Here is a 13,532-nt window from a genome sequence, read left to right as displayed (position 1 = left end):
TCTTATAAATTTATGGCATAGACCGGTACTCACATTGTTCACTATTGGTCAACATTGTCTGATCTATTTGCCTTCTTTGGACAACCTGTATTTTGAGAAGATGCATTCCATTGGTTTCAATAGAAACATGAATTAATGAGTTATTCTAAAGAAAACTATGAATGCTATAGATAAAGGGAGCTGTGGTAGATGGAGTTAAGGTGCCATTCATCATGTTTAAGCTGCAATGGTGACATATAGCAAAGTGAACTATTCACACTTGCCTCATTACTGTTCCCACACTTAACTCATAAATACCCATTGAACGTCTGCAACCAATTTCACACATGAACTAAACTCTTGTCTAGCAAATGAACACCTCAGCTGAAAACGTAGCTTTATATTGTCTAGGAATTCTTGTGCCACGTGTCCAATATGCTGAAGATACAGTAACACATGTGAGAGGGTATCCTCAGGTTTGTGATGGAGAGTACATTGAATGCATTTACAATCAAATGTGTGTAATGTACCTGAAATACAGCATCATTTTCCAAAACCAGGATCAAATGTAACTCCAAAGTCAGATCCTTGCTCAATTTCTTACTCTGCAGACCAAAGATGGGAGGTCAGCCAGACCAGACTAGAAAATACTACCCACCAAAGCTTAGGTTTCTCAGAAGGCTTTGGTACAGTGAGACTAACCGAACTTGCATGCAGTCTCAGACTAAAGGATCATTCAACAAAACGATATGACACATGTTTTGGGAATGCAGATAAAACACGCTTTGAATGGAAAGTTACATACATGTCAAGCATTTGTGCTAAGCATTATGAGAGATAGCTTTGCCAGGACATTACTTTTATAAGTGATGAGTTTGACAAAGCTCGTGCAACAAACACCAGTGAGGAAGGAGATCAAGGTCATCACTATGGGATTTGTGTTTGTCTCCCCATTCATGTTAATCAGATTGGATGTTTTATATTGTGTTTCTAATTGACTATTGATCAGGTATTGTTGATTATGTAATGGATTAGCTGTATATGAAAGGCAAATGGATGTGTTTGGGTGTAAGATGATGAAGTTGCAGACTGGAGTGTTATAGTCTGATACAATGTACCAATGTACCAACATATTCAAGCACGCTGCTTGCTGCAGCGGCACACAGGTAGTGTAAAACCATACCTTCATGGTCAATTGATTGATTCCTTGATCTATTTGTAAACATTAAGGGCCTCATTACACGGTAGGCGGTAAGGGTTTACCGGTACTGGTATTTTACCGGTACCGGTAAACCCTTACCGCCTTACTACGAGGTCCCTTTCGGGGTTGGAGAATTTAACGCCTGCTTTTTGCAGGCGTTAAAAACCAACCCGCAAAGGGACCAGGGAGCTAATTAGCGCCTTCCCCATTCCTATAGAGCCCTATGGGGCAAAAATGGGAATGGGGAAGGGCAATGGGGGAAAGGGGAATTACCGCCCCGACAACCTTGGAATAGGGCGGTAATTCCCCTTTCCACAAAGCCGGTGCCAGTATTTTAAAGGCATGGACCAAGGTGCTAATAGCACCTTAGTCCACCGCCATCCGTGTAATGAGGCCCTAAAAGTGCACAGTGAACTGTTACGGGATTCTTTTGGGAGCAAGCAAAGTGATTAACTCTGAAATCTCATGCAAACAAGTATGCATGTAAAACTTAAAATCCCCTGAACCATTGACAGTAAAGAACAGTTTTAAAAAAATGTACACCTAATATTCAGATTACTTGAGCGAGCACCAATAAGTACTCTCCTCTTCTACATATGTAAGTGCATCTTTTAGTGAGCTAGTAGATTTAGAGAATAGCCTTTCCTAAAATCATGTCTTGAACAGGCAGAACAAATGAGTCAGCCACTGTAGTCCAATTCCCAAAGATAAAAGGCACCAATTGAGCCCCCATAAACTGGAGATGCAACTCTAATTCCATGCCAGTGGCTACCCAGGCAGCGGTATTCTAAAACTTCAGTTAGAGGCGATCCCCATTAGATGTCGTGAGATTTATCAGAGGAAAAACAGCAAAGTGGCTTACGAAGAACATCACTCAAATAATGGATGGGACATGCTGCGGAGACCAACGATGGAGATGGCTTTCAAAGTGAGGGACCATTGCTAACACTTGGGCCCACTGCTCAATGCCACCTTGTCTTCTTAGTGTTGATGGCGAACATAGTATACCTCATCATATGTTGTAGACAAGGCATTCTAAAGAAAAGATTATTTAAGGTAAACAAACCCCAAATAACCTTCATCGCATTCACTGTTATTTCATCTGGTATTATGGGAAATATGTTGGTCCGCCATCTGGGAATTAGGTTGGTGATAGACAGAATTTATCGTATAGTGACTTCAATGCAGCCCCTTTTTACAACCAATCAAAAAGGTATGATCTGCAGGAGAATTTGATTTTTCAGGACGTGTGCGGTAAACCCTGCTTCGTGCAATGTTCAAATAGGAGATATACAATGCAAGTTAGAAGCGCTTGGGGAACAGCCACGGTTTTTCCTAAACTGAGACAGGGCCAGTCAAGCATCTGCTAATATTTTTGAAGAAATTAATAAAAGCACTTTGTCAGTCCACAGGATGTTGAAAAATGTTAAGTTACATTCACAGTTAGATATGATTGCAAAAAGGTTTGTGGCATCAAAATGATGCCCCAAAGGGAACCACTGTATCTATTTATCACGTATTACCCTTTATCCCTTTTCAAAAAGCAGCCTGAAAAGTCGATTTTTTGGCAATTCGCATTTTGCTAGAAATATGGTATCAGCTGGTTGTGTTTCATTGTCAAAAAAGATTTTAAAACTATAGCAGCTACAATATCCCGGGGATCAGAATTGAGTAGCTTATTGCCTTGAAAGACTCGACATTCCTCCGATTGTGTGTCCGCCCCTTGAAACGTGAGAAAACGGGGCAAAATCAAGTTTGCGCCCGCAGTCTGCTACCTCCAACCCGTGATCACCCTGAAATTGAACCAAATCACAAGATTGATGTTTTTGTGTTGTCGTCTAGCACTGTAGCATGTTCAACATTGTTGATCCGTTAATATTACCGAAATAAAATCAGAAACATAATGTCACTTCAGTGTGCACTTTTGGGGTGATCAGGTGTGTCCTCTTGATAGGTTCCATGACTTCCAGAAATGTAGACAGTTGTCAGAGCATCCTGGGGAAGAAAGTATTTGATATGAGACTTAAACATGCTTATTTTTATCAGGAACATACACATTGTGACACAGGTAAGGGGCCTACGGCATACACTTTGCACACTTGCAGAATGCATGGAATAGGGCCGGAAGTGTTTAAGGCTGTGCTTGTTTGCATAGACAAAGGCACACAATTGCCAAATGAAGTGTACATGATTGAGCTGGTGTTTTAAAAATGTAAAAGTATTACAATGAGAAATATGTAGGGTGGTACTACACATACTGAGGAAACTCCAGTGAAACATCCCATTGAAAAACGCTTTGTGAATCCCAATTACAGAAACATTGCACCAGTGCAAGTGCACTTGGGCGGAAATTGGTCTAGTGCAAAAAACATATTTGGGCACATTACAGAAACGTGGGCCTGGTGGCAAGTGCAATTAGCTCTAGTGCAAAAGGTGCTCTAATCTAGTGCAAGAAACATATCCGTTTAATGTATTGCACCGGAGCAAATTTCACACTAATGCTAGGACTAGGGCAAACATTGTACTGGTGCAAAAAAAGCACTGAACGAATATCTTACTTGCACTAGGACACATGTTTCTCCAGTGCTAATTACACTTGCCCTGGTGCAAAGCTTTTGTAATAGCATCCATTCTTTCAATTCATTTTTGGAACAGAGGCTTGTTTGCCCTAGTCATAGCACTAACGTGAAATACGCCCTGCTGCAAAATGCATTGAAAAGGATATGTTTTTTGCACTATGGCAGTTTTTGACCTAGTTCTAATTGCACTTCCCCCAGTGCAAAGCTTCTGTTATACCACCCAGTGGACCTGATTTTACAAAGATTTTTTCAATGCAACTTTCCAAGTGAAAAGTGCGTTTGTATATCAGACCCCTTGACTTTAGAATAATTGTGTAAAATACTTGGAGGGCGCCATATTACAGAAGCCATTGCAAGTGCAATTTGCACTAAGGAAACATTCACCTACTGCAAACAGCGTTCTATCAATGCATTGTGGCACCGGTGTAAAGGACTAGAACCACGGCAAGCATTGGAATGGTGGAAAAATGTACTGAAAGAACATATAAATATTGTTTTGCAAGAGGGCAAGTTTACTCTGTTTCTAATTGGCACTTGCACTGGTGCAAAGTTTCTGTAATACTGCCCAAACACTGAAAGACCAGTGCTAGATAAACAAGGGCATGATGCAGGTTTGCACATAAATATTGCAAATAGTGTGGTACCAAAACTGGTAGCTTGCATCACAAGAAATAGCACAGTCTGTTGCACAGTTGCAAATGTTCTCACTTTGGTATTAGTGCTTGACACAGTATAGCCAATCATCAGGGAAAGCAGTGTCCCCGGCCACTCTATGGGGGTGCCCACAATGCTGCCACAATAAGTGTGGAGGGGCTCACAGGCCCTCACAAGGATCGGTGCAGTCCCCGTGGGGCCCACAAGCCGCCATCAAAGGTCAGGTGCGTGGAGTACATGCATATATCCCTGGCTGATGTGATTTGATCAGTGCAGTTAACAAAGCTGATTTTAGAAGGGGGCTAGTCCTCGGCACTTGCAGTAGCACTCATCTCTGACTGCTACTGTCCACTTCTACCCGACACGTACACCACACCTATTGTATCTGCCTATGCATTACCTAATATGTAAGCACTTGCCGCCACTATACTGTAACCAGTGGCATCAGTACTACATATTCCCTGTATGTATGCACACGTAATTTTATGTAATGTTATGCACTGTATTGTATGTACGTATGTACACGTGTGCATATGCCTGTGATAAGCACTATAACTAAGCTTTGAGTCTACTTGTATTGCTGCTCCCAGCTAGCCAGGGATTTGGTGCGCATTACCAAATGAATAAACAAACAACCAAACAAATAAGATGGAGCCCCCAATGCTTCATTACGAGTTTGGCAGTGCAGGAAAAAAGTGGAGGCAAGTACTTCCATTTTTTCTGCACCGGCACTTTACAAGTTTGATGGTATTAGCTACAGTGGAATTACCAGGTGGTAATTCTGCCGATTCTTTGAAGTAAAGTGGAACATTCTTGGAGGTAAAGTGGAACATTTGCCCTCCAGCATTATGCTGGAGGCAGATCATCCACTTTACCTCAAAAAATCGTCGTGAATCACCATCCGATAATTTCGACATACGTAATACTGCCAAAAAACCCAAATAGAGTGCCATGGAGATTTACACTGCCATACCGCCACTTGCAATCCAGCGGTATTACCGCCAAATGTGCCCAGTACCAGCTAAATAACACTTCTTTCACTTGCCCCGTTTTGCTTGCACACGCTGCTGTGATGGGATCAGGGAAATTCCGAATGTCTTTCCCTGGTTTCTATGGGAAACACTTTAATGCAAGAAAGGTTAAAAAAATGTCCGAATGCTCGGCCGCACAACAAGCTGCCAGGTTTTCGGAGTGATTTATGCAACACAGTCCATACACTGTACGTTTCCAATGCTACCTTTATACACCCATACAAATAAACAGAGATTTTTGATTTCAAGAATAGTAGCAAAGTTGTAACTACGTGATGGTGCAAGACAGTATAACAAATGGCTTGTCTAATGGTTCACAGGTAAGAACAAAATTGTGTTTGCTATTTCATGCAATTTTGAAAACACATTATATTAAAATGTTGTGCAACATTTTCACATCTAATAAATCTCTCTAGACTAACCCTTTAAGGACTATGCCGGATTTCCATCTTCACCTGTTGGGGCTTCAGTATTATCAGGCTGGGATAGTGCTGTCTGGACCTGAGCTATCGTTTCCACGGCGTCTTCAGCACTGGTCACGGGTCCTTGTATTGCCTCATCATCTTCAGTAGATAATTCCTTCGTCTTGGTCTCTGCCGATTCTTCTGCCTGAGGCAGAGCTTCTTCTAGTTCTTCTGCCTGAGGCAGAGCTTCTTCTAGCGTCTCATCTGGTGTGTCTATCATTTCAACAACAGAGTCTGGTTCGTGAACAATCCCTTCACTGCCAAGCGATGTGTCTAGACCTTCCCCCGCTGCTACCTCTTCAGGGAGTAATTCTTTTTCAGGTTCTTCAGCTGAAACATTAGCTGCCTCTTCAAAAACGCATTCTGATTCTTCGACTGCTGAATTCACCCTAACTTCAGCCAGCGCACATTCAAGTGCTTCTTCTGTGATCAGCTCACCCAACTTCACGGCTGCGTCACTTGCTGTTTCCTCATTTACTTCAGGTTCTTCACTTGCTGTTTCCTCCATTAAAGCTGTCTCTTCGGGTACAGATTCCTGAACTTCTTCCTGATTATTAGTGGCTGCTTTCTCTCCTTCATTTGATAGCTCCTCCACCTCTGTTGCAACTTCCTCAGGAGCTTCTTCCGCCCCAGAAGGCGTTAATTCCGTTCCTGCTGCTTCCTCATTTGGTATTTCCGCTAGACCATCTTCAATTTTGGAAGCTGCCTCTTCATTTACCTGTTCTCCATCTGAAACCATTTCAGTTGTTGTTTCCTCCTTCTTTAGTGCTGCGACTGGAGCTGCTTGCCCCATTGTCTGTGTTTCTTCACTAGGGATCTCACCACCATCCTCTGCATGTGTGGCTGAGTCTGCCTCCTCGGCCTTAGATTCTGGTTCTGCCTTGGATAGGTCTACCTCATCCACTGTTTCAGTATTTTCCTCATCTTGTTCCATACCAACATTGTTTCCTTCGGTCATTAACTCATCGCCTCCTGTAGAGGCTTCTTCTTCACCTTTAAATTGCTCGTTTTCCGTTTCACCTTCTGTTTCACCTTTTCCATCTGGGCATGCTTCTGTGATGTCCTCTCCCTGTCCAGTCTCATTGACTAGCTCATCTGACTTGGCCTGTATCTCCTCTAGTGGTGTTTCATTGTTGGCCTCATCTACATTTGGCGCAGGGTCAGGAGAACCTCTTTCTTCAGCAGATGGCATCCCAGTTTCTTCCTCATTTTCTTGAACTTCTCCCAGATTCATCTCATGGATATTTTCTGTTCCATCCTCTTCAGGCTCCATTTCTGGGAGTTCCTCCTTCACTCCAGCATCCACTTCCAGGACTGCTGCATGATCCTCTGATGGGCATGTCTCCTCCTGTGTTGATGTCGTATCTGTAACTGTATTTTCCTCTTGTGGATTGTCTTCTGTGTCAGGTTCATCCTCATTAAGTGCCACATCTTGGACAGCCTCACATTCCACTTCTGTGGCTGCTTCTGCCCTCTCTGAAGCATCCTCCTTAGCTGCACTATTACTATGCAAGCTGGTTTCTAGTGCTCCCTCCTTGTCCTGAAGTACTGTTACAAAGCTTTCCTGCTCCTCTATCGGCGTTTCCATGGTATACATTTCCCCCTGACCGGCTGCTTCCTCAACAGACTCAGATGTATGATCTGCTGTGTCCATAGCTCCCTCTTCCCCTTCTGGAGTGGTTCCCTTATTAGTGTCTTCATCATCAGCAGTGATTTCTTCAAGCCCTCCATTCTCTCCCTTGAGTGCCTCCTCACAAACCACCCCTTCCTCATTTAGTAGAGCATCCCCCTCCTGCTGTACATCTTCATGGATCATGTCTGATGTTGGCACATCCTTCACAGACTCGGAATCTGCTCCAGCATCTTCAATGTCAGGCTCATCCGTTTGGCTAGCCCCTTCTTGGTCTATCTCATCTCCTTCTGGAACTGCATTGTCGGGTGCTAATTCATCAGCTATCACCTCCTCTTCAGACTGTATTTCCATTTCAGCCCCATCTTCCTTTGACGCGTCCTCTTCAACCTCACCTTCTGGTTCCAGAATTGCTGCATCATCTTCAACCATATCACCACCTTCTCCTGTTATGTTTGGATCTATCTGATCATCATTAATCTCACATGCAATTGTATCAGTTTCCAAATCCTGACAAACCTCTGAGGTTCTTTCATCTGTTTGTGGTGATTTGATTTCTAGTCTCTCCCCCTCAAGTGATTCGATTGCACGTGTATATGGAGCATCCTCAATTAAAGGTGATTCCTCATCAGCTGCCTTTTCCTGATTTTCTTCTTCAGCTCTCTCCGCCAAATCAGAGCCCATCTGTAGCACATTTTCAGCCTGTACCTCCACTTCCTCCTTGTCAGTTAGATCATCCACTGCATCTTCCACTTCTGCAGCCTCTGCATTAGTTTCTGTCCCATCATCAGGTTCAAACCCCTCAAGCCCTCCATCTGTCGGAACCACATCATTTGTGTCTGTGCTGACAGTGGCATCCTCTATCAAACCTTCCTCCACTGCCTCTCTCGCACCTTCTTTGTTTTCTTGCACTTCATCAATCAGTGTCTCTGCATGTGTTTGTGACTCTTCTTCGATTTGTTCAGTTTCTTCATTCATGATTTGTCCTTCCATCTCTTCCTCTTTCGTAACCTCCATCTCAGATGGTTGCTCCATTTCCTGATTATGAGCTTCAACCATCTCTCCAGATAGGCCTACTTCAGAGGTTGCATTTTCTGGGGTTTCCTCCATGATGGTTGCTTCCTCTTCTGTCCCATTGTCCTCTGCTTTTTCCTCGCCCAATTCCATCATTGAAGCCTCTTGTGCAATTGTTTCAATAATCTGAGGTTCCACATTCATTGGTTGATCTTCTGTATCAATGGCGTCTTCCAAGCAAAAATCACCTGCTGGACCTTCTTCTGGCATGGGTGGACTGTGCTCTGTAAAACACATACAAAAGAAGGTATGTTCTTTACTCAAAACGTAATAGTCTTAATAATATTAAACTAAACAGCAGCAATAAAAAACAATCAGATAAGAAGTGAGAGTGATTAACACAAAAGCAATTCTTCAGCATGCGTCACCCACAGTGTATTCACTTGAAAATGCAGACAACTCTTTTTTTCAGCACTCAGGTATGGGGGTTGTGAATAGGTCATTCCTGTCTGCCAAGGTATTTGTCATTTACATGGAGTCACGTGGATATCTTTGGCTTGGCTCGGGCTCCTTCATTCACCCAATTATAGCTTAGCTCATTAAGCACCAAGGGCCAGTGTGCTGGCCCCGTTTGCATAGGAATACATAACTGCCCAGCAGCGAGGCCGGACCTTGTCCGCATGAGGGACTGTCTTGGTGCCATTGAAGATTGACTGTCTTGCTCTTCCATCAAACTCAATCACAATCCAACAGCATTTCGTTTACTTCCTTTCTCACAGGCATCCCCCGCCACTCATACCCCGCTTTCATCTATCAGCTTATCTTCTACCTTAATTCTAGCTTCACCATCTGTTGGTTTCACTGTAGACTATGCACTTCTTTTAATTTTATTTTTTTTTTAACAATTTGTTTTATTGACAACATACATATAGGGCTGAATGAAACGGTCCGTTCCACGAGTAAGACACAAAAAAAATTCAAGAAACAGGTTGTCAGTTTTTCCAATATTAACTCCCTTCTCACCACCCTCCTCCCTCCCACCATTACCCAATGTCAACCTACCAAGTTTTGAGAGTTCACGAACAACAATAGCTCTGGGGAGAACGGTTTCTTGCCAAGTTCCAATTAGACAAATCACTTGACACAGTGGGTTCAGCTTGTGAATTAAGCGGATGGAAACAATCACAGTCTCAAGGCAAAATGGAGATAGGCATCTCGTGGAGGCATCCTAAGATACAGTCTACAGTCGCATAGAAATACAATCCTCGTGGAGAAGAACTGCAGTCCATTCTTGCACAAAGTCCGTCATGGTGTCGTTCGTTACTGCGGTAAGCTTTTCATATATGAAAATCGACCTGAGTTTGCAGAGCCATTCCTCTTTGGACGGGGCCAATGCACTTTTCCACTTTTGGGCGAGCGCTAGCCTCCCCGCTCTCAACATGGCCCCAATCACCTTAGGGAACGCATTCAGTTCTGTCTCCGGTGCGGGGGTGCCCAGGAGGATTTCCAATGGCAGTAGGGTCGGGCAGAACCCCTCAATTTCCTTAATCCAGCTAAGTAGTTCCGACCAATAAACCTGAATGACTGGGCATTCCCACCACAAGTGAAACCATGTGCCCCGTTGGTGACACCCTCTGGGGCAAAAGGGGGACACGTCCCTAAACATTTTGGACAGGGTGGCCGGGGGGTGGTGCCATGAATGGAGTATTTTGAAGTTATGTTCCATAGCAGCCGTATACAGAGAACCCGTGAAAATGCATTTAAAAACCGCCCTCCACGTATGATCATCCAGAGGCATGCCCAGCCTAGTTTCCCAGATCTTTTTGAAAGGTTGTCTACCCTCCAGGTCCGCTGTGATCAAGACGCTATAGAACATAGATAAGGAGCCCCTCCGAGTTGTGCTTTTGGCCAGGATAGTCCCGAAAGGGCTGAGGGGGCGTTTGAGACGATCGGTCCAGCGAGGGTGGGTCAAGATCCCTTTCAAGCGTAGGTATTCGAAGACTGAGGGAGGGTTGTCCGCCAATGCTTCGGTCAGTTTGTCATATTCTATAAAACCCTCCTCACAATACAATTGAGAAATTCTCTCCAGGCCCATGTCTGACCAAGATTGGGTGTCTCGGAATCCCTTGGAACCCAGATCAATAGGGGGGCCCCAGAGCGAAGTCAGGGGGGATGGCCAAGAGGATAGTTGTTTGTTAGCAGTGTTAGGCTTCCAAACCGCCCAGAGGGCCGCCAAGGTGGGATGAGTTCTGAGCTGTGGGGGGAGAGCCCTAGGGGGGGCCCACAAAAGGTCTCTAACTTTTCTCGGGTGGGCATGAATGTCCTCAATATATGTCCAATATGTTCCCATGTCATCCCTCATATGTTCCAACATTACTTGGAGCTGGGCTGCTTTATAGTAAAGCCTGAAGTCCGGGAGACCGAATCCACCCTCTGACTTTGGTAGGGTCAAAGTAGAAGTCTTGACTCTCGTCCTTTTGCCATTCCAGATAAATTGGAGGTCCCGGGATTGGAGTACCTCAAAAAGGCCTCGGCTATCACCACAGGGAGCGCCGCGAAGAGATAAAGGAGGCAGGGCAAGATATTCATCTTCACCGTAACCATGCGCCCCAGCCAAGAAAGTGTAAGGGGAGCCCATTGTTTAAGGTCGCTACTAACCTTAGCCAAGATCCCCGGGAAATTGCTTTGGTATAGTTGGGAGAGGTCTCTAGGGATTATGGTGCCCAGGTATCTGGTGGATTCACGCTCTATTCTTACCCCCAGTATTTCGGTGCTGCCCTCAATCTCATGTTCCCCTGGACCCATGGGCATTACGCTAGACTTGGACATATTTACCTTCAGCCCCGAGAAGGAGCCGAAGTAGTGTATGAGATCAAATAATCGTGGTAGGGAGACCCGGAGGTTGGTTAGGTAGCCCATGATATCATCTGCGAACAAGTATAGTTTAAAGTCGCAGTCGCCACACCTTATCCCCGTGATCTCTTGGTCTGTCCCGACTGCTATAGCCAGGGGTTCCATCGCCAAAGCATATAAAAGGGGAGAGAGGGGACATCCCTGTTGGTGCCCCTGGAAAGGGAGAACGGCTCTGAGGTGCCTCCGTTGACCAATACTCTCGCTGAGGGGCCGTTGTACAGTGCTGCGATCCACCCACAGAAGTTGTCTCCCAACCCCATCTTGCGGAGAACTCTGCCCATGTAAGGCCACTCGACACTGTCGAAGGCCTTTTCTGAGTCCAACGAAAGAAGGTAGCCTTCCACCTCCTGTTTTGAAGCTTTGTGCATGAGATCGAGGGTTTTCCTAATGTTGTCTGATCCCTGGAGCCCGAAACAAAACCCACCTGATCGCCATGTACTAAGGAAGGAAGGAGTTTCGCTAATCTATTTGCTAGGAGTTTTGCCAGGATTTTAACATCAGTGTTGAGAAGGGAAATGGGGCGATATGATTGGCAATGGGCGGGATCTTTTCCCTCCTTAGGGAGCACTACAATCAAAGCCGACATCATCGTGGGTGGGAGGGAGCCCTGATTCAGTGCGGCGTTGAACATCTTGGCCATGAATGGGGCAAGCGTGGAACGATATGTTTTCTAAAACTTGACTGTGTAGCCATCGTCCCCTGGGGCTGTTCCGCTTTTCAGCGAGGATATGGTATCTATTATTTCTTGTGGGGTTATGGGCAGCTCCAGCAACTCAGCTTTGTCGGGGTGGAGGCCCGGTATCGGGAGGGAGTCGAGAAAGCTGTCAACCTCGTTCACATCACCCACGTATTCCGAGCTGTACAGCCTTTCATAATATCGCCTAAATTGTTCCGCGATTTTACTATCCCGCCCTGTTGAGTCTCCCTCCGGGGTGTGGATGGAATTAACCCTTCTGCTGTTTCTGAACTCACGAAGCCTCCAAGCCAGTATCCTATCTGCCTTTTCCCCCTTTTCCATATATTTCTGTTTTAAGAAAGAGAGTTTCTTCTCCGTCTGTCCCACAAGGAGGTCTGCTAATTTGGTTTGTAACCTCTGCAATTCCTCCCATTTCCCAGGGAACATCTGTGTTTTTAATTTCCCCCTGGTTGTATTGCCTCTATCTTGTCCCTTAGTGATTTCTCCTCCCGGGCTCTTTCCCTCTTTTTCCCTGACCCTATCCCAATGAGGGTGCCTCTAATAGTAGCCTTGAATGCCTCCCATACTCCCATGACCCCATAGAACCATATTAAAATCTCCCCCAACCAATAGGGTACCCTCCGAGAATGATATTTTTTTTCATTCCAACCCAGGAGGCATCTTGTGCTTCATTCGGGGCATAAATACCCACCAGTGTAAACAGCCGACCCCGCACCTCCCCCTTAACCATGAGATATCGTCCATCTGGATCTGATTTCAAAGCTTTAAGCACAAAATGGGCCCCGGGGGATACCACCAAGGCTACTCCTTGCTTCTTTGCCTGAGAAGATGCCGTGAATACCTGATCAATAGTTTTAGCCCTGAGCTTTGGTTCCTTGCCCCGAACCCAGTGAGTTTCCTGTACAAATAAGAAGTGAAGCCGGAGCCTTGCAAATTCCCGCACCAACAACGACCTCTTTGTAGGCAAGTTGAGCCCCCGCACATTTAGCAATCCCACTGTCAAGTATTGGGAAAATCATCCATTAATGCACTGATAAAAGCTCGTAGCTCCCCTCGACAAACAGCAACCGTTCCTGCTCCCACAGTGCTTGCCTACCCCTTTAGAGGCTCGTGAAAGCCCTGCGGATGCGTAGTAGACCCCAAAACTTGGCATTCCATACCTGTAACCCCAACATCCCAACCCCCTTACTTTCCCCCCTCCTCCCCTGTCCCCCATGATCGCCTGGCAGGTCGTTGGTGTCATTCTATCGCCAACCAGGCCACCATTGTCTCCCACTCTGGGCTCGATAACTCTTGATTAACAACAACTCGAGCCCCCCCCCACCTCCAAGGTCGTCCTTGGGTATAGACGATTGTTTCCCCCATCCACT

The 13,532-nt window shown here is 45.2% G+C and overlaps 1 protein-coding gene across 2 annotated transcripts in view; it reads right to left on the bottom strand.

Annotated features, from left to right (window-relative positions):
• Positions 1–1,373: 1,373 nt before the first annotated feature.
• The window catches only part of ERICH3 (glutamate rich 3), a 728,475-nt gene continuing 716,316 nt past the window's right edge, over positions 1,374–13,532 (bottom strand). Inside the window, exons 14-16 of one of the 2 annotated variants that reach the window (XM_069641908.1) lie at positions 6,089–8,836; positions 5,867–6,058; positions 1,374–3,175 (exon numbers count right to left, since the gene is read on the bottom strand). In XM_069641908.1, the coding sequence (XP_069498009.1) occupies positions 5,877–6,058; positions 6,089–8,836 (2,930 nt within the window). In that variant the 3' untranslated portion in view covers positions 1,374–3,175; positions 5,867–5,876. Of the gene's footprint in view, positions 3,176–5,866; positions 8,837–13,532 lie in introns of both variants that reach the window. The other variant, XM_069641907.1, reaches the window with a different exon arrangement.

This window comes from Ambystoma mexicanum, chromosome 1q, assembly GCF_040938575.1.
Source record: "Ambystoma mexicanum isolate Mex_15411 chromosome 1q, UKY_AmexF1_1, whole genome shotgun sequence".
NCBI classification, from domain to species: Eukaryota; Metazoa; Chordata; class Amphibia; order Caudata; family Ambystomatidae; genus Ambystoma; species Ambystoma mexicanum.
The sequence above is the reverse complement of the archived record's forward strand: the minus strand, read 5'-3'. Positions and strand labels throughout refer to the sequence as shown.